The 20,278-nt window shown below is 41.1% G+C and overlaps 1 protein-coding gene across 2 annotated transcripts in view; it reads right to left on the reverse strand.

Annotated features, from left to right (window-relative positions):
• The window catches only part of APP (amyloid beta precursor protein), a 153,980-nt gene that overhangs the window by 113,598 nt on the left and 20,104 nt on the right, over positions 1-20,278 (reverse strand). For both annotated transcript variants that reach the window (XM_005425819.2, XM_005425817.2), the window contains exon 2: positions 14,537-14,666. In XM_005425819.2, coding sequence (XP_005425876.1) covers positions 14,537-14,666 — 130 coding nt within the window. The remainder of the gene's footprint in view (positions 1-14,536; positions 14,667-20,278) is intronic.

The raw sequence follows: 20,278 nt of genomic DNA on the forward strand, positions 1-20,278 counted from the left end.
AAGGCAGAAGTAGAGAAGAGCAGAGTACAGTCCCTTTCAAATAAACCAATGCAAGTCTTCTCATGGAGAATAAATAAACAAATGCAAGCACAGGATTAAACAAAACCCCCCAAACATTCCCATCAAATGCTTGCTTTAGTAAGTGAATGCATTCCCACGCCTGGGTACCACCACTGTTCTTTGTACAGCTTCCTGTGACAGTAGGGATGAGTAACCTACAGAACCTTGAGACACCGCCTGTGCTAACAGGCAAAGACTGGCAGGCAGGTGATGGTGGTAGGGAAATAACAGCTCACTCTGGAGAGGACAGAACACCTCCCCATCAGCAGTACCCTGGCTGCCTGGGGCTAAGCTGGTGGCTCCTCAGAACATCCACTTCCATCCCAACCACTCATCCCCTGCCCGACCTTCACACAGGTTTTCCAAGCACAAAAATCTCACACACAGTCAAAATGGTTCCTTAAAAAACACACACTACTGTTCCACTTGTTTTGGCAGAAGACCTGGATAGAGAGATGACAGCTGCAGTGCTATTGGCAAACCACATGGCCAACTTTAAAGACCTTCAAGAGAAGTAAACTTGAAAAACCCCAAATAAAAAAACAAACAAACAAACAAAAAAGCCAACCCTGAAGAAGTCACAGCAAAAAAAATGTTATTTAATGTATGAATTGATGGAATTTGGAATGGATGGAATTCTGTTAAAAAAAAAAAACCAAAACACCACATACACCTATTGTATTTGATGGGAATGACCCGATGAAGGCAGGAATGATGAATCTGACTCCATGTTCTCAGAAGGCTAATTTATTATTTTATAATACTATATTATATTAAAGAATACTATACTAAAGAATACAGAAAGGATACTTATTAAATGCTAAAAGGATAATAATGAAAACTCGTGACTCTTTCCAAAGTCTTGACACAGCTTGGCCCTGATTGGCCAAAGAGTCAAAACAACTCACACCAGAACCCAATCACCCATGAGTAAATAATCTCCAAACACATTCCAAAGGAGCAAAACACAGGAGAAGCAAATGAGATAAGCATTGTCTTCCTTTTCTCTGAGCTTTCTCAGTTTCCCAGGAGAAAAATCCTGGGTGAAGGGATTTTCTCAGAGAATGTGAATGCCACATACACCTGCCTGAGAAAGTTCCTAAGTTACTGTTGCTACTCATCCCATGACAAGAATATTAAAAATAAAGATTGTGCATAACCATTCTCAACTTACATTTTCCATTGCAGAAGGTTTTTGGAAGAAACTAAGTGCCCACATTTCAACACAAAATGCCTTCTTGCTACACAGCTGTTCGTAGTATCAATCACAAGTGTAAGCTTTCATGTAAAAGACAGGAACCTAAAGGGTATTTCTGATTGCACAACAAAGATGCCTGTGCTTGTGAGCAAGAGAGACTGGAAGTGTTGAAAGATGTTTGACCTTCAACTGCCAGTTCAACTTGCAAAGATTTTGGATGTTTACACAAGCATGAAGAATTCTTTCCCCAGGCACACAATGAGCACCACAATCTATCCAGCAGGAAGGTGGCTGATGTTGTCCCATCACAGCCCTGCAGCCCTTGAATCCCAGCTTGTCATTTCATGGTTACACTGCTGAGTCTGCATCTGGCCAAAGTGAGGCCATTCCTCTTCTTCATCCTGACTATGTCAGTAATGAAGTCTGACGAATGAATGTGCTAGAACTAAGCGACTTCCAGTACTTGGAACACAGCCCCGTAAGGCCGCCATTCTTCCCCTTGCTGGTATGGACAATTTATCCTTCGAGAGCAGATAAACATTGAGGCACTGCACTGCCACATCCCAAGTACCACCTTTATCTTTGCCTGAAGGGCAATGTGCCCTAAATGAGAAATCCTTGACTGAAAATTAACCAAGCTCTTTCCTACGCTTACTGAAGGTCCAGGTTACAGGTGAGCTCTCTGACACAAACCTTCCCCAAAACCCTACTTAACCCTAATAAAGATGAGAATGTAAGAACATAAGCTGAGGTTTTAGTTAGAGACAAGCTTTATTAGAGTCAGTCAGAATAAATGGGTAGGCCTTGATGAAGTTAAGAGTTCATAGTTAACTAATAATTGATTGCTTGAAAACATAATGTTTGGTTAGCTGGGTTTATAATGAAGAATATAGAAACTGATAAATAGCTTTTAGGAACATAAGACAATTGTAGGCCTCCTCTGTCCTGAAACCAATTGAAGATGAGAATGGGAATTCTACCAAGGGTTCATTTGTCATATTTGCATTGAAAAAGTAGGAAAGTCAGAACGAGGAAGACTTCATTTACTTCCTCATTTTGGGACCCCTCCCCATGAAAAGGACCACCAACCCATTTCAAGGAACAAACTACGCATGCTTAATAGCTTTTGAACTAATTACCATACAAAGCGGGGAATGGGATGTACCAAAGCTATGAATATGCATTTGTATTTTGGGTATTCAATACTTGTACAGATAAAAGGACTCTGTAATCACCTGTAAATTGCGGTGTGTATTTGGGAAGATCCGCGTGCTGCCTCACGTTACAATAAACATACGCTTTCTAACTATAAACTGTTAGAGAGTCTTTGTCTGTCACAGTTGGATATTGATACTTGATCAATATCCATATTTTTAATAAATCAGGGGCAGCCAATCGATCGCAGCGCCCCAGCAGGACCCTCGGATTTAGCAAGCTAGAACGGTGTGAATGAGCAAAATCTGGGATGTATCAGAAAGCAAAATCTGGGATGTATCAGAAAGTCCGCAGCCGTAGCTGTAACCGCTGGGGCGTCCTGGCAGGCAGGAGGTGCGGGGGCTACAGTGTGGCAGAAAAACCCCATCAGGGCTGAAGGAACAGCCCGGGGCTGGGCAGGGGCAGCCCCACTCCCAAACACAGCAAAGAGGCTCCCTTGAGGAACAGGGGTTGGGGGGAGAAGGGGCTTGGGGTCCTGGGGTTTCCTCTGAGGCACCCCAGCAGATGGTGAAGGGGTCCCCTGTTTGGTGGGGTAGGGTGTTGTGGGAATTCATAAAACTGGAGGGTTTTGGGAAAGCTGCAAAAGGCAGGCTTCAGAGACAGTAGAATTGCGATTAGAGCAAAGTAGTAGCCGTGAGATAGGTCAGTAGAAAAATTATTTTAAAAGTAGAAAAGTAAGGACAAACAGAATAATGGTTTGTGCTAGTCTAGCAAGCATTGGTCTGCTGCCTGGGATGTGATTGTGGGAATTCATAAAACTGGAGGGTTTTGGGAAAGCTGCAAAAGGCAGGCTTCAGAGACAGTAGAATTGCGATTAGAGCAAAGTAGTAGCCGTGAGATAGGTCAGTAGAAAAATTATTTTAAAAGTAGAAAAGTAAGGACAAACAGAATAATGGTTTGTGCTAGTCTAGCAAGCATTGGTCTGCTGCCTGGGATGTGAGCTGCTGGCATCTTCCCATTGCCATAACCATGTAATGAGACTGATGATGGAAAATAAAACAGGTCAAGGAACATTCCACAGCAGTTCTGTCCCGTTTGTGATTTGTACATAGCCCCGGCCGGTGATAGGTCTTAATAAGGTCCCAGTACAAGAGCTGCTCTTATGAGCAGAGCTCCACTCACCATAGAAGAAATCATGCTGGAACAGACTGATCTCATCACTTCCAGGAAGGATCACAGAGCCCTTATCTGCTTGCTCAGGTAGCATCAAGTGAGGTGTGAAATAAGATAACAATAGATGCATGGCAGAGCTGATGAAGAGCTGGGAAGTGGACACAAAACTGGCTTGGATAGCAGATGCTGACAGGAAGAAGAGAATGTGCTGAGAGGAAAAGGCAGATGTCAAGGTAAGAGGAGAATTACTCAGAAGGAAAGGAGAGGTGAAGAAACATCGTTGCCTGGGAGACTTGAGTGGAATGGTGATGGTCAAGACACCAGCATCTGGTAAGCCAAAGAATAGACCAAGACTGGAAAATCTGGAGCAAGTGACTCTGTAGGAAGAGCCAGACAGGGGCAGTACCCTCAGAGATGAAGAAAGGCAGGAGAGCAGCAGGCTAGAAGGGAAAGGAGTAACTAGTCTGATGGCAAGCACTTTGATATGGCAGAGGAAGCAACATAGCATGACAATGTCTATCTCAGTGCACAAAATATTTTAGCTCGAGTGGTCAAATGCAGGTGAACACTGCATCACAAAAGGGCATAAGGTGTTTGCAGAAGAGCACGCAGCAGTACTTCCCCAAGACCCTGCTTCACCACAACTTCTACAGACTCAAGACCAGGGTCCCTAACACCTTATGAGTCATCTTGTAATGAACTGTTGGGTTTTGAAACTTTATAGGCTCTCAGCATCCAAAAGACACTGTGGCAGATGGATGAGGAACCTACATACACATTGTGCAACAAAATTTATAACCTTTAAATTACTTGTTTGCTTGAAACCTGAGGCTTACAAGTTTTACTTGATAATCTGAGGTCTTCTCATGAAATACAGGGTGAATGACCATTCCTCATCCATCCCCTCCAAGCTACTCATGACTTTGCGAAGTGCTGTCAGATCTTCCAGTCATCTTCTTTTCTATACAGGAAAGATCTAATCTACTGTGTCATTTCTTTTATGGGAGCCATGTTGTACTTCAAGCACTCCCCATCACTCTTAACTCTTCCACTCTGCACTTCTGAAAACAACCAGCAGTGCACACAGCGTTCACAAATACAAGAAAGTCCACAGTTGACACAGTGGTGCAGTTATGTTTCGTGCCTTGTCCCCCATTCCTTTCCTAATAATCCCTCAGACTGTTGGGTTTTGGTACTAATGAACATACATTTTCACAGAACTGTTAATCCCCAAGGTCTCAATCCTGAGAAGTCTGAAGTTACTCACTGTCTCACCATACACACTAATATAAGATTATTGCATTTTGGGCTTCTCCAATAAACGCTGCCTTTACTACATTAATTTTTGCTTCCATTTTACATCCAGTCACTCTGTATCAAAGGCACTTCTGAAATTCCTTGTAATTTGCCTTTATTAACTCTACCTTGAATAACTTAGTATCTTTATCAGATGGGTCACTGCGCAACTTACCCTTTTTTACATATCACACATACTTTGAACATCACTGGCACAGGAACTGATCCCTTGAGATTCTGTTGGTGACCTTTCTCTAGTTTGTGGGTGGACCTTTAATTCCTGCCTTTTCTTATCTTTATTTAGCCATATAAGTGTTTTCTCTTCTATTCCATGGTAGATTAAATTCTTTAATAGCTTTTAGTAGTGGACCTTGTTAAATATCTTCTGAAAAATCAAAGGAGGCACACTATCTATTTGTTTAACTACTCTTAAAAAAAAACAACCCTTGCTCAGTTATCGTACTCACTGACAAGTCCAATATTCCTAGATGTTCAGCACATCAAAAAAGTATCCCTTCTCCCAGACAGGCTTACTGAACTGTATTTCCAGAATATTCCCTAGCATCTTTTAGAAATACCCAGTGAGTCCCATCACTGACTGTTCCTCTGCAGTTAACTGCATCAAATCTGCTGGCAGCATTCAGTTATACTGCAAGACCAGAATGTACTTAGCATGAGAATTTACAGCTACTTTCAGTTAGGTGAGAATTTTTTGAAAGATGCTATATATGCAGACCAATTTCATGACCAAACGGTAAAATGGATGCTTCCTTTCTGTTCCTCTCCCCATCCTTCCTTCCTAAGATGCTAAAACAAACAACACACTAATTAGGAGGATGCTCCCACTACAAAATTAAGTTCTTTAGGTTGAAGGAAAGCACAAAAAAAAATCATTCAGCTGTGTGGCACTACAAACATATTTGGATAAAAACTTCCTGCTCTGTCTGTTTCAAAAACTGGATGTGTACATTGAACAAGGACCTGGAACTTACACAGCAGGTTCATGCATGACTCACAGGCTCTGTGTGTGTGAATGCACCCCCACCTACCAAAACCAAAGGTACATGCTTCATAAACACTCCTTGGGTACATACACTCACATACACATTGAGACTGTTTCAAACATTTTACAATTTGGAGCTCAACTATCAACAGATTTTTATGGTTTTGAAGCTTCTCTCCAGCTTCCAAATACAAATTAAGGACCCCTCTCCCTTATGACATTTATGAAATGAAACCTATAATCTCTGAAGTGTTTGGGTAAGATTAGAGAAACTTCTGAGAGGAAAATTAGTTCTTTGGGCAGGATCTGAGTGGTGAACAGTAACTTGGGTGCGGGAGAGGCTGGACCAGGAAAGAAACACAGAATAGCCCATTCTAGCACCCACAGTGGAACAGGGCAGGCAGACAGAGCAGCCCCACAATCACAGCCGCCCTGCAACCCTCTGCACAGGAAGGGTCCAACTATGATCAGAGAGGCACCTTAGCTCACCCTTTTCCCCATTTTTGAGCTCTTTTTAACCTTACTAATAGTCTTTTAGCACTACTTTTTCAGGGTAACTCTTTTTATATAAAGCACTGCAGAAAAAGCAGGAACACCTGCTTTTAATCCCTGATACCTCATCCTGGGCAGAGTTAAAAGTGACAGAAAACTAAGTCCAACTAGCTTTAGTCATCATTCAAGAAGGAAAACTGTTTTTCCTTCTTAAGCTCCTAAATATAGAATGGTTTACTACAATGTGTAATGCTGCCTATGAAGAAGACTCACATACTTGTGATCACTTCCTGTGAGCTGTTGCTGAAGTGTATACACTACTTGTTTTGGTTCCCTTGGTCCATTGTAAAGAGACAAATCAGCATATAGTTTTCAATCCTTACCTATAAGAAATTATTTTACTACTTTAGGAGTAGATCTGCAGACCTGTGACGTTCGAGATCTCAAGAAGTTTTTGTGTTGTGACCTGTTCCTATTAAAACCTTACTGCAACCAGCAAACAAGTAAAACATATGTACATCCAAAGAATGCATAGAAATACACAAGTTCAGAATTCTTTCTTCTTCTGGTCTTACTATTCAAAAATTAGATGTTTTACATTAGTCATATATAAAGCACATTCTGATACTCAGCAGAATGTTGATTCTGTTTTATCTCTGCCCTTCAGTGTTTCCATGCCTTCAGCTACAATCTGGCTAACCCAACAGCTGAACCAATGTTTGGCTGGAGTGAAGAGGTGGAAGCATCCAGAAACAGAGTTATGACTGCCTGAGGAAGTGTTTGTGCTGCTGGTGGATGATCTTATTCAGGATTTCTCTGCCAGCTCCCTTCCTCTTTATCGAGCTGATGGGATTTTGTCCCCTGAAACATGCCAAAGGCCACTTTAAATGGTTTATACAGTCCTGCTTTGAGAAGAAAATACTTGAAATGACACAGTTATAAGCCATGAGGCAATAGATCTTCTTAGAATTATAATGAACCAATAAATTCGTTATTGTTTATGTGAGAAACAACTGCTCACTTTTAAAAATTTTAAAGGTTTAGTAAACCTTAACAAAAAAATATTACAAAAGACTGAATAAGGAAAAATTGTAGCTCTGGGAGCCCTGCCCCCCAAGACTATCAGCCTCCTGGCTCCCCTACAAAATGGATGCCCTGCCTTTTGAAGTTCCCCAAGTTTTATCAGTCAACTCCTTCTCTGCTGTCTGTTGGTGGAGATTTTCTCTAAATGCCCTGACTACTGAGGCTGTTACAAGGGGGAGGGGAAAGACTATGGGGGACATATTACAATAACATCACAATACATCTTTTAACATATACATAATATCTACCTCTTAATTGTGAGAGCCAACCATTACTCATCTATAACAGTTTATCTGAATAATCAGTGACTCCTCTGCTTCCTGTCAGCTAGTGTTGCCAGAAAAACTAGACATGTTGTAGTTGTGTAGGCTGAAACTAAGGCAATTTGTTTTATTTTAGGAACAGTGTGGTGTGAGGCTTGTCTGCATCACTCACACGGCTGACTGAAGACTGAGGCAAGTTGGAGGTGAAAAGCTAAACTAACAGGGACAGAAAAATTCCGGGACAATTATTTAATGTCTTTCTGTTAATTAGGTACTGCACGGAAAAGCCAGTGGAAAGTGTTTCCAACTACTCAGAGGAGAATTTGTATTGCCAATGCAATACAAACAGGTGCAATGTGAGTCCAGAGGAGGTAAAAACAGCAAGTTTTGCCATGTATACAAATATACAGGCACTTAACATTCTTGTGTGAAAAAAATCCACCATTAAAACAGCAAGTAATTTTAGAAGAACTACCACTAGAAGAACTACCAATTACATATCTATTTAAATTATCCATTCCATGCATAACCTTGGTGTTTTCTTTGATATAATTGGCTTCCATGCATAACCTTGGTGTTTTCTTTGATATAATTCATATCAAACCTTTTGTTCTGACATCAGGTTGAAGGTTAGGAGTTTTCCCTTTTTTTTTTTTTTCCTTTCTCTCAGGCAATTTTGTCCCATTTGTTGCCTAAGAGACTATAAAGACCAGTACTTGAAAGGCAAAAGATGGGGTTGAGATGGGGAGGAGGGGGGAAGAGTGCAGCTGGCCTCTCTCTTAGCTGGAGGAGGTTTTCTCTTTGGAAGGATAGATGTTATAAATGGATAATGAGATGATTGGCTCTTGCAATTAAAAGATAACTTGTCTGAATATTAAGAGAAGCTTTAGTGATGCATAGTTATGTTATTGTAGTTTAGATGTCCTCTGTTCTCCCCACAGTTCCCTTTCCCCCCTGTACTGCTGCCATCAGACAGCCGGGGCTGTCTAGGACAGGTACAAAGAAGGCTGCACAGGTGTCCCTTGCCTGGGGCAGTGGGGAATGGAAAAGCTCAGGGGGTTGCTCAGGGGGTGCAGCATGGCCACACCTGACCTCCAATCAAGTTACAAGACAGCAGTCTCCACTGATAAATGGCAAAGAAGGGCTGACTGACAGACTTTGGGAGGGGCTGGGCTGGCTGATGCAACCCCAGGGGTATAAAAGACTGAGCATCCATCTTGAAGATGAACTGGCCATGTGGTATCCATGAGGGGCAGTTCCCAGCGCTGCAGCTTTTTCCTTATGTAGTCCTTTGTTATATTTTTGTTAAGGTTTATTAAACCTTTTAAAATTTTCTAAGTGAGCAGCTGTTTCTCACACAGAGATAACACAAGATTTTGGCTGGGGGGTCAGGTACTGGGCTCAAGCTCCTCTCTCTCTGTCTCGGGATCAGAAGGGAACAGTCCAGTTGCTGCTATCATGGGGAGAATTTACTGCCAGCCCAGGCCAATCCTTTAGTGCTTCTTCCTTACCCTGGGTGAGCCTTTACTCGTAAGAGCAGCTGTTGAACTGGGACCTTATTAACACCCCTCTTCTCGTGGGAAACGACCCTCATCATCTACTCAGGTACCTCAGGGGAAAAACCGGAACCCCAAACCCCTTCCCCTTCACAGAAGGCATCTCCCAGCTGCTTGTGGCAGCTGCTTGCAGAAACCCAGCTGCAGCTGCCCAGCCCCACTGTTTTCTGCTGCTGCCTCAGGCTTTTTTGCAACACTTCAACTCATCATCAGGTGGCCAACAGGACACCCCAGGGCTCCTGACAGGGCTGCGAGTTTCTGCTACACATTGTTTGTCACCCAGTGTGTGCCCACCTCTGCCATTCCAGCTCCAAGGTTCCTGCTACAGCCCATTTTGCCATCTGGAAGGGCACAGGGATTGGCTTCCTGAGGTGAGTTCGCTCAACGGCCGCGATACGGCTGGTACTGATTTTCTAGTTTTGTTTGTTGTTGCTGCTGTTTGTTTGTTTGCCTTGTTATACATATAGATCTATATATAAGTAAAGAACCGCTATTCCTTTTCCAGTATCTTTGCCTGAAAGCCCTGTAACTTCAAAGTTGTAATAATTTTGAGGGAAGGTAGGGAGGTTCCCATCCTCCTTGGCAGACACCTATCTTTCAAACCAAGACACTTCAACAAGATGATAACTTCACAAACTGCTAGAGTAATAAAGCCCTGTAAGTTAGAGTAATAAAGCCCTGAAAAGTTAAAAAATATTTTCAAAGACTTTTTTTTTTTTAACAGATGCAGAAGCCAGTTTTACACCACATAACCAAGCAGCAAAATGTACTTTTCATATAACCTAATGTGCTGGGGTGACTTTATGATGCTCGTATCCCCATTCACCTGTTTAGCCCAGAAGTAAGTTTTTCACCTTTAAGACTGGTTCTGAGAGTGAAGGGAGGAGGGGTAGAAGAGCATACAGCTTGTTTTCAGACACTGCACTCACTCCTCCACATTCCTGCCCCTGGACTGTCTTGTCTGTGGACAGAGAAGTGGCAAGACAGAGCTTCCTTTGCTCTTAGTTTTTAGCTAGCTAAGACAGAGAAGTTCCCTGGACTGTGGTTTTTATTTTTATTTGGACCTGTTTAAACCTGCTCTGGACTGAACACCCAGAAGAGCACCAGCAGCTCACACCTGTGGGTCACCAGGTCGGGTCTGAGCTGTGGCATTTCCAGCACCAGAGGGACTGATCAGAGACTGGGTGAGCTGAGCTACAGCCCACAAAGGGACTTCCTGAGTCTGTCATCTCTTTTGGAGCAGCAAGAGGTTTTATTGTTTAATATTGTTCGGGGTTGTTTTGTGCAGGTGAATGCTTTGCCTGTTAAATAAACAGCTTTATTCCACTTTTCTCCGAGGAAATATTTTCCCGAACTGGCTGGGGGAGGGGCCGCTTGAATCTGCTTTCTAGAAGAACCCCTTCGGAGGTTCTCTCCCAAATTTGCCCCAAACCAGGACACTGAATCTACTTGTTTTATGAACAAATTACTGCAAGTAATCACACTGTGATTGACAGACGCTGTATAAATAACGAGATTCCAACACATCTGGATCTTTCCAACACTGTGAATGCAGTGTTTAGCAGCATACATTAACAGGATAATGAGGCAGAGCCACTCCCAACCATGCGCTTCACACAGCACAAGTTATCTGTAATTCCCCCTTTGCCACACCTTGCTATATCCTGTATGCCATGCCCACATAATGATCCACAAACACCCACATAACTGAGCTTCTCATCTCTATCCAGGGTTCAGGATGTATTCCACCAACACAAAATGAAATGTCATCTATTCACAAACTCACAGCAACACATTTATCCAAGTATTAAAAGAATCAAATCTCTGGGATAAGGATGCCTGCTCCCACAACCAGCAAGGAACATGGAGTGAACGACTTCATTTCACAGCCACACTGCACAAATTCACCATCTGCTTTTCCTCGGCAAGCAGTGAAGAGAGGAAAAAGTGCAAACTAGAAATGTTTTTTGCCCACGGCAGAAATCCTGCCCTCCTGCTGTGACCACCAGCAGAGCTCCCACCAACACTTACATGGCCAGGTTGGTGGCCATGGTATTTTCCCAAAAACAGTTTCTGTAAAGCAAAGAAGAAATCATTGGTTTCTTGACACTGTCTGCAGCAACCCTGCAAGCTGTGCCACACAGCAAGTGGTGCAGGCACCACACTGGGGTGGCACACACACCTGACACAGGGAGAAGGGCGTTCTGCAGATCTTCACTCTTCCACCAGCACATCTCACAGCTCCTCATCTTTGATATGTACCCAAACACATTTGTGGCTTTATGTCAAGCACCACAGTCCTCACTCAAACAATGTAATTAAACTCTTTAAGATTAGATCCAATTAGAACATTTTTAGGAAATATTTCTGTGGTCAATGCAAGGACACATGGCTGACTCAAATAAGGGGCTTTTGCTTTGTTTTGTTCAAACCACTGTTTTTATGCTTTAGTTCCATTCTTTTAAGAAAATATGAAGCTGTGTAATCTAGTAAATCTGATGCATGTTACTGAAATACACAGCTAATACAAAGAACTGCTGTAACTACTGCCCTGCACAAGTCTCAAAGAGAAAAAACTGCTGGAGCAGGCAAGGGCTGTAGTGAAATGGGCTCTACATTTGAAAGCCTTGGCTGAAGATTATGATGCAAGCAGACTGTACATCAAAGATGCTCTGGCCTGAAAGCAGCCAGATTTCTGTCACTTGCTGCTTCTCAACTGCGAAAAATACTGTCAAGATGGAAGAAATTACTGGGCTAGTAAGGATCCTCAGAGCAATGCAAAATCAAACTCAACCCTGCAATCAGCTGCCCACTGACAAACTTTCTGTTGGTATCTTAATTCCTACCAGATAGATTTAACAGTGGTCTAGGGCAAGGGTCTATTTGCATTAAAATTACAGAGGAATGGGCACAGGCAATGCCCAACTTCTGACAATGTCCACTAACAGCTACCAGACTAAGAATAGCTGAGGCACACACAGAGCTGACAGGCAAGATGCAACTTTTTAGAAAATTATCTTTTAATACTGAAGAAGTACTAGGAGGAGAGAAAAAAAATTTAAAAGCTCTCTGGACTCCTTAGATCCGTATAAAAACGTGATTTAAGAGAAAGTATTCCAAGACAGACATAGTATGCAACAAACAGAGGGCTGGTTGATGGAGAAATTGCAGATTATGGCTACTGCCCCCATTTTTCCTCCAGAGGAAGTAATTATGTGGCCACGTATCCCCCAGTAGACCCTTGAGAACACCAGTATCTAAGGTTTATTCTAGTCAGGGTCAAAAGATGAATGTCAGCATGTGAAAATCATAACAAACACAATGTGTCAAACGCATCTACATAAGCCTAAATTACACGGAAATCAGAAAAAAAACCAGCATATATGGGGATTTAAAAATAAAAATAGAGGGCTAAGGGCTAATGATAATGAAGCACTTAAACATCTTTAAAATTTTTGCATCCAAACCTTGCTACTACTTAAGATTGCAGCCATACACCTTGCAATGATTTTTCTTTCAAAACTGCAACTCAAGGAAGGCACCTTAAAAGTCCAAGTCCAGTTCCTCACTCCTCCAAGGAACTGCATATAGTCCTGTCCACAAATTTATGAACTTCCTTCCATGTGATTAGACTTTTTACTCCTTAACCAGACAACTATTGGAGCTCCTTACGTGTGCAGATACTTCCTTATAATTGCAGACTAAATGTATTCACAGCCTATTTATATTCATTTGCTCTTATGATGACATTTTTGCTTAAATTAGGTTGTAAGAGCTCCAGGGCACTGACCAAATCTACATAAAGATAGAGAGTCCTGAGCCTAAGAGTTCCCTTTTCTTAATTCATAGCTTTGCTTGTGGTGATGATAAAATAAATAATAAAATTTAGTTTTTATAGTTCCACTAGTCTGATGTTCTTCCACTGTATCTCTAATTAGCACAAGTGCACTCTCATGGAATCTGATCCAATATATGGTGATACATTCTATGTGAGACTGCAGCTCTGCCTCATCTCTGACAAGTTGCTCATCTGGCTTTAGACACACATTAAGACTACAGACTGATGCTTCTATCCTGACTATAAAAAACTAAAGAAAACACAGCAACAAACGGGTAAAAGAGCATGTCCCTTTTAGTAGTAAAGCTTGTGGTGGAACCAACCAACTCAACTCATGCCTGGAAAAAGACAAAAGCCAGCAGGCTCCTTTCCAGAATCAGAATCTGTAATTCCTAGAGGCAGGTTCTTCTCCTCACCAAGTGTCTTGAATTTGAGTTCTCCTGGAGGACTTTTGCTCAGAATAAACTAATCCTGCAGAGTCTCAGTAGCATTAACAATGATATACCGCAGGTTTAGAAACACTGATTTTATATCTGTACAAACAAATATCAGATCTAGAAACTTGGCCAAGCAAAAAAATTTCCCTGATACTTAGCACAGATTTTATACACCTGCTGTTTTGGCACTTTTGACCACACAGGTAGCATTTCTGTTAGTTCCTCTTCATTCCCAACTTTGCTAAGGGCAGATTGTGCCCTGTGTTTTACCCACTCTACACAAATGAACAAAATTTCTAGAAACATTGCATATTAAAAAAAAAAAGTTTCATTATTTGATTCATGGAATAACTGGTTTGAGTTGGCTTCTATGCCTTTTAGCTGTCCTGGCTTAATAGAAAAGCAAGTCTCAACTCTGAACTCCAGCATTTATCACAGTTCAAATGGCAATGGTAAAACAACATACTTAAACATGGAATAATATAAAGAAAATGTCATGCCTAGAATGTTAATGAAAATGGCAAATCACCAATTCTATTTTCTAATGCAGACAGAAGTAAAGGTTAGCAAAAAACGAGGGCTGAAACATCACTTTTAATTGATTTAAAGCACCAAGGACACAGGAGAGAACAGCAAGCAACTGCTACAAAAATAACATTGAAGGATAAAATGGAGGAATGTATAAACTATCTTTTGATTCGTTTCAACAAATATAGATTCCCATAGTCTTTCATGGTAAGAGTCCAAGTACTAGATATTCAAAAATTAATGTGAAAAAGGAAGGGTTTAATTAGGGAAGAGCAGGAGTACTTTCCTTCTAGATAATGCAGTTCCAAAGGACTGAACAACTGGACAAAACTCCCTTCAGAAAAGACAATAACACTGAGGTATAGAAGACATTTATGCAGATTTTCTGTCTTTCTTATGAAGAGATTGAAAAAAAATAGAGCAGGAAAAAACAGACTAAAACTGAGTCACTCACCCAGACACCTGTAGGGAACCACGATATGCGGGTGACCATTGCACTGCTTCCATCCCCTCTTGCACCAGTTCTGTATTGTAACTGGCTGGTTGGCTTCCACAACATTGGTGATTTGCAATTCAGGGTACACCTAGCATTAAAAGTAGAGAAAAAGACAAATGTTAGCAGAAGTAGGTACTCTGGGTCACTGTAACACATTCGTAACAACACAATATTCATCTTCTCTCTCTTCTCCCTCTTCCGCTGCGTAAAATATTTATGTCGTGGTATGACTATGTGCATCTATCTGGAAAGCTGGTATGTCTGTTCAACAGTAAAAACAGGCAGCTGCCAGTTCAGAAAATGAGCTGAAAGTCAAATATAACTAGGCAAGTTAGAGTTTTGACAAAGTTAAAGATCAGTTAATCATAGGTTAAGTACCTTCTCCTCCATGTCTCGGCAAAACTCCATATACACAGCATATTCTCCATACAACTAAACTTAGTAGTATGCATGCCTTTATGTTCATCTCAACCATTTTAACAAACATCATAATTCCTGTCTGCTGCAGTCTGTCTAGTACTAAAAGTCTGTTGAAAAAGTTATTAATATTTAGGTCTACATTACCAGTTTCTAAATTGCTGAGATCAAAATTCTGTCTGCTTTAATACCACAACACACTTCTACACCCACAACCATCACACCAGCGAACTTGCTGATGAATTTATTGGCAAACCACAACTTTGGCTTTTTATCCCACTCAGTCCCTTTATCCCAGCCCCTTTTTCTACTCTAGCACAGCCTATAGCCCTCACTTTACATTTTTCAAATTGGCAATCTACCAGCCCTAACATGAAACTCAGAAAGTACTAATTTTCCTCTGCCTTTCCTCAAGCAATCCTTACCAATTTCCAGCTGTGTGAGATCTGAGGATTTAAGTGCTCTGAAAACTACTGTCTACTCATATCTACCAATGGAAAAGAAAAACAGAAATAGGAATGAGTCTGAAGTAACTGGAGATGGTCCAAAAACTTACTGCAGAGAAGTAACATGATTCCAAAAAAAGAAAACTAAGTTAAGATAGGGTGATTTTTGAGTCCAAAACTGGTGCTTGGAAAAGTACTCTAAGAATCTTGACAGCCCCGCCTCAAGTAAAAAAGATTTGTCTCAATCATGGATCTCCACTGAGGTCATGGCATCTGAGTGGCAGTGCCTCCTGGCACTCTCCTGATTGAAGGTTTAAAAGATAACGATGGCAAAAATGAAGAAAGCAGCTTGAGCTAAAGTCTTAAAGTTTAAAAGATGCTAACAAATGACAGTACAGCTTTCTCAAATTTGAGATCAGTGGTCTTTAAATGAATGTGGCCTGGTCCATACATCCATACACATGGGAACAACCAGAAAGCAATCAAAGCATAACTAGAAATAATTGGAAATAATTTCTTACTTTAATTAAGAGATGTGAAGGGGCTGTTACAATTTTAAAGTTGAACTGTATTAACAGCTTAATGCACAAAACAAGGGCAGATACAATAACAATGCCATGGAAATGACTACAGAAAGAAATACTGCCTACTGAACAACACACTTTATGCTAAAGACCTTGAATATCAATCCTGCCTCCTATTCAAAAATAAAATTTATTAATCAGATACTTCTTTCCTTGAGCAAATCCTTCATAGAATACTGTCACCATTAGGTCAGATGTGACATAACACACGTGATCAGGGTCCAAGAAGAAAAAAGTTTTTATATTCTGTGTGTTCTCCAGCTTATATATTCTTAACAAAGCGTCATCTTAAGTCATTAACTACATCACAGTAACTTATTCTATTCATTGGTGCAAAGCAATTAGCGTCAATATAATTGGCAGAAGTTTTACAGAAATTTAATAAGGCACTCATACACATCTACTTAGGCACGTAGTCTAGCTTACAAAAATTTCCATGTATCTTTTCTAATCTGTTTCCATGCTGAAGGCCTTGTCTTCTTCCTTGCTATGGATACACTTGAAAATCAGCAACTGTTATTTCTTCTAGTAACTCAGTTTTGCTTGCAGGCCAGCTGTCAAGCCCCTCCATAGAATACACCTGTCAGATCTTCGCCAGTTTCAACAGCACCCTCAGCTCACAACAACTGATGGCTGAAGAAATAGAGAGGCTGAAGGTGCAGCCTGGGATGTCAACCCAGCATACAAGATACAGGGATCTCAAGAAAGCCCACAGGCAGAACTGCAAAGTGACAAAGGTTCCTACACTCCCAAGACTGAAGCTTTACTTTCTTTCTTTTGTCAACAGGTGGCCAAGGCTGATGGCCATCATCCACATTACCTGCAGATGCCCATTTTCACACTGCTTGCAGAAAGTGGCTCCAGAGGGACTTGCTGCTCCCCCTGCTCCATCAGTGCTTCAAATGCTGAACTCTGCACTGAAACAGCAGGTTCAGGGAAAGTCTTTGCACATGCTCATGAACCCTGTAACAGCACTGTCAAAATGGATTAGCAGGAAACTTCACGATTTAACTGCTGTGTAAATGTTACCCTGCAATGCTCCATAGCTGCCTCAAGAGCTAACATGCCTGATGCAAGAGGAAGATTTGTTCTTCTTTGAGTACTTCCTTTACTTTGCCATGCTGAACTCTTCCAGTTCATGCCTCTACAAATGTCACACTCATGTAATTAGAACCCATGGTTAGAAAATGCTGGATGCTGTCACTAGCCATGCGCTTGATACAGCAGTGTCCACTGACATGTTCTTATCAGGGACCCAGGGTTAAGTGTCACCTGTCATCAGCAGCAGAAATAAATGCCTTAAATGAAGACAACTAAGGAAATTTCAAAATTGATAGACTGGGATGTTTAAAAAAGGAAATTAAGTCCAAAAAGACCATTTATTTACCCACATGAATGTGTACATAGCTTTAAAGCAACAGAAGATAGGATTCTGAACCACAAGAAGGAAGATACACTTAGTTGCTTTCCTGAGATGAATTTCTGAAGAGTAAGAGTACATTATTACTGTAGGGCCTCAATGGAAGAATAACATTATTTGGAAAAATAAGTTCATATATTATTTTTTATTTTTATTATTACCCAAACCCACCATTTTAACTGCTGGTTAGTAAAGGGGACCAAATGCTAAGTAGTTAGCAGTATTTGTCAAAAGTACACAAGTACAAAGAAGTACAAACCTCTTCTTTTGTTACTACAACAATTACTAAACTCCTAATTTCCACTGACAGCTCACACAAAGCCCAGTCCACCCTTTAGGAGAGAAAACAGGCTTTGAATTTCATTAACAATAGGTTAATGCCAGTGTATGTGCCAAGGAGAGCTCCCCTCGCTAGACTTATATAATGTATTTGCTCTGAATTGAAGTGGGACCTACTTAGTGGCACAGAAAAATGAGCCTCATATTTATTTATAGTGTCCCTAATGAGCTCCTTCTACAGTGTCAGTGTAAAGCAGAGCTAGAAAGCTGCAAGATAACCAAACTTTCAACATTATTGTAACTTGATGTAGAGAAGTTCCATTAATTCATCTTAAAAGAAAGAGTGGAGAAAACAGAGATCAATGTAATCTAGAAAATTTAACTGGCAATCAAGAGTTACAGCTACATCTTCATTTACTTCCATTTTCATTAGCAAATCTCCTTATGTACTAACTGCAGAAAAAAAAATCTGAAAAGCCAGTCAGACTATTCAGAATTTAATATAATCTTGCTAAAACTCATGTTTACCACTACCAGCTTTGATGCCACATAGATTTAGGACTAAAATGTAGATGTCCTTAATAAAAGGAGATAAAATGGGATGAGAAAGCTTTTGGGTTGAGATAGAGAGAAAATATTTACCAATTACTATTATAGACAAGAGATTCAACTTGGGGAAAATATTTTTAATTCCCAATTAAAAGAATTAAAAAGGGGACATAGCGGGACAAACACTGATCACTTCTCTCTGACCAGTAGGAAGAGCATGAAGCTGAGTCAAGGAAGGTTTAGATTGGGTATTGGGAAAAGATTCTTCACCCACATGGTAGTTGGGCACTGAAACAGGCTTGTTCTATTCCTTTCTAAAGTACATATAGAATCTATAAAGTTTCTGCTTCCCAGAATCTTGCATTGATGAGCTGAAGAGCAGCAGCAAGCAGACATGCTACATTAATTGCCAACTGTTTGCATATCCATGAAGAGGAAAGATAGGATAATTATTCCTGTATGTCCATGCACAGTGTCTCTGCAAGCTTTCCAACCTACAACTTGGGAAGCAGCAACAATGCAGAGTCCCAAATTAGCAGCAGCAGGAGTGGTGTCACATGAGTAGCCATGACACAAGCGCCATCAACCCTAAAAGAAAAGTCCTGTTCTCAGTCTTGCAGTCTGTGTCCAGAAAATAAGACAGTTATATGCAGAATAAAGTTACTAAATGTCTCATGTAAAATATCCTCATTTATTCCTGGTTTTAAAAACTATTCTACATTACTTTACAATAGCTCCATGGCTTTCCCTGTGGCAGCCCCCTGCCCCATCACCCTTCTGATCCAAAGTGCTCCCATCACCAGCAGAACACCGTTCCTTCTCTTCCACATCTCTGTGGCTTCAGCTGTATCCTGTCATGTCTGACCAGACTCAGCCACTTCCTCCTGGCTTCCTCAGCCATCATGCCCTTCTACACACAAAAGGAAGGCTAGAGGGCTAGCTGAAGCTGGCACCCAAACTTGTCCTGTCACTCTCTGTGACCCAAGCAAAGCCTTCACTCACTCAAAGACAATGATGAGAGTCAAACCCAGCATTAGCAGCATTGGAGCCGTTTTGAAATCCTCTGCCATGAGCCAACATGAGAAATAGCAAGGAAACCAAGAAAGAACAGCTCTGCCCCTGCACCACAAGTTCCAGGCATCTACTGCTGCAAGTCAATCACTGTAACATCTCAGGTATTTGCACTAATTTCCAGCAGCCCCCTGGGAGGAGTGTATTTAACCCCACAGTTTTAAAGAAAAAGTTTAACAGTAATCAATTCCTAACCTAAAGCCCACACCCAATTACTTACAATAAATAAATAATCCCAGGTTGAATGTCTTTCGAACCAGCCAGGGAATTTTTTCTATTAATTAAATCTTGAGGACAAATTTCCAGAGACTCACTACTTCTTATCTTCAGCCACATTCTCTTGTATCCATTCACAACATCATTTCAGGTTTAATAGATCCAGCCTCACTAGCTAACGGAGTCAATCCTCAGCCTCACCTAGGAGTTTCACATACTGCTCTTATAACTACCTCTTTAGGCCCATGTAATAAATCACCCTTCTTTCCAACATCTTAGCTGCTTCACTGTTACACACAGAGTTGCTCTTCAAGAGTTTTCTGCCACAAAACTCACCCAGATCTCAATTCGTTTCACCCCAACTCTTGCCTCTCCAGTCCACTCATCCTGGAGTTTTTTTAGTTCTCATTTCCAATCTCTCTGCTTAAGAGACTTAGAGCTCCATGCTAAGACACAAATGCTGTCCTCTTTTCTTTAGTCCTCTTCCTTTTTTCTCTAGGCATGCAAAGTCGGCAAACATTTCAATACTCCAACTAGTTTCCTTCTTTACTGATCTTATCCTATGGAAAGGAAAGCAATGCAAAACTAAACGTGCAGATGTGAGTGTACGTGTGAGAGCAAAATGGCAGATGATCAACCTTCTAGGCATTAGCCACAGATCAGGGGGAGATGGGGTCAGAGATCAAAATGGTGCTGCAATTTTTACTCCTGGTCATGA

Source organism: Geospiza fortis, unplaced genomic scaffold (genome assembly GCF_000277835.1).
Source record: "Geospiza fortis unplaced genomic scaffold, GeoFor_1.0 scaffold154, whole genome shotgun sequence".
NCBI classification, from domain to species: domain Eukaryota; kingdom Metazoa; phylum Chordata; class Aves; order Passeriformes; family Thraupidae; genus Geospiza; species Geospiza fortis.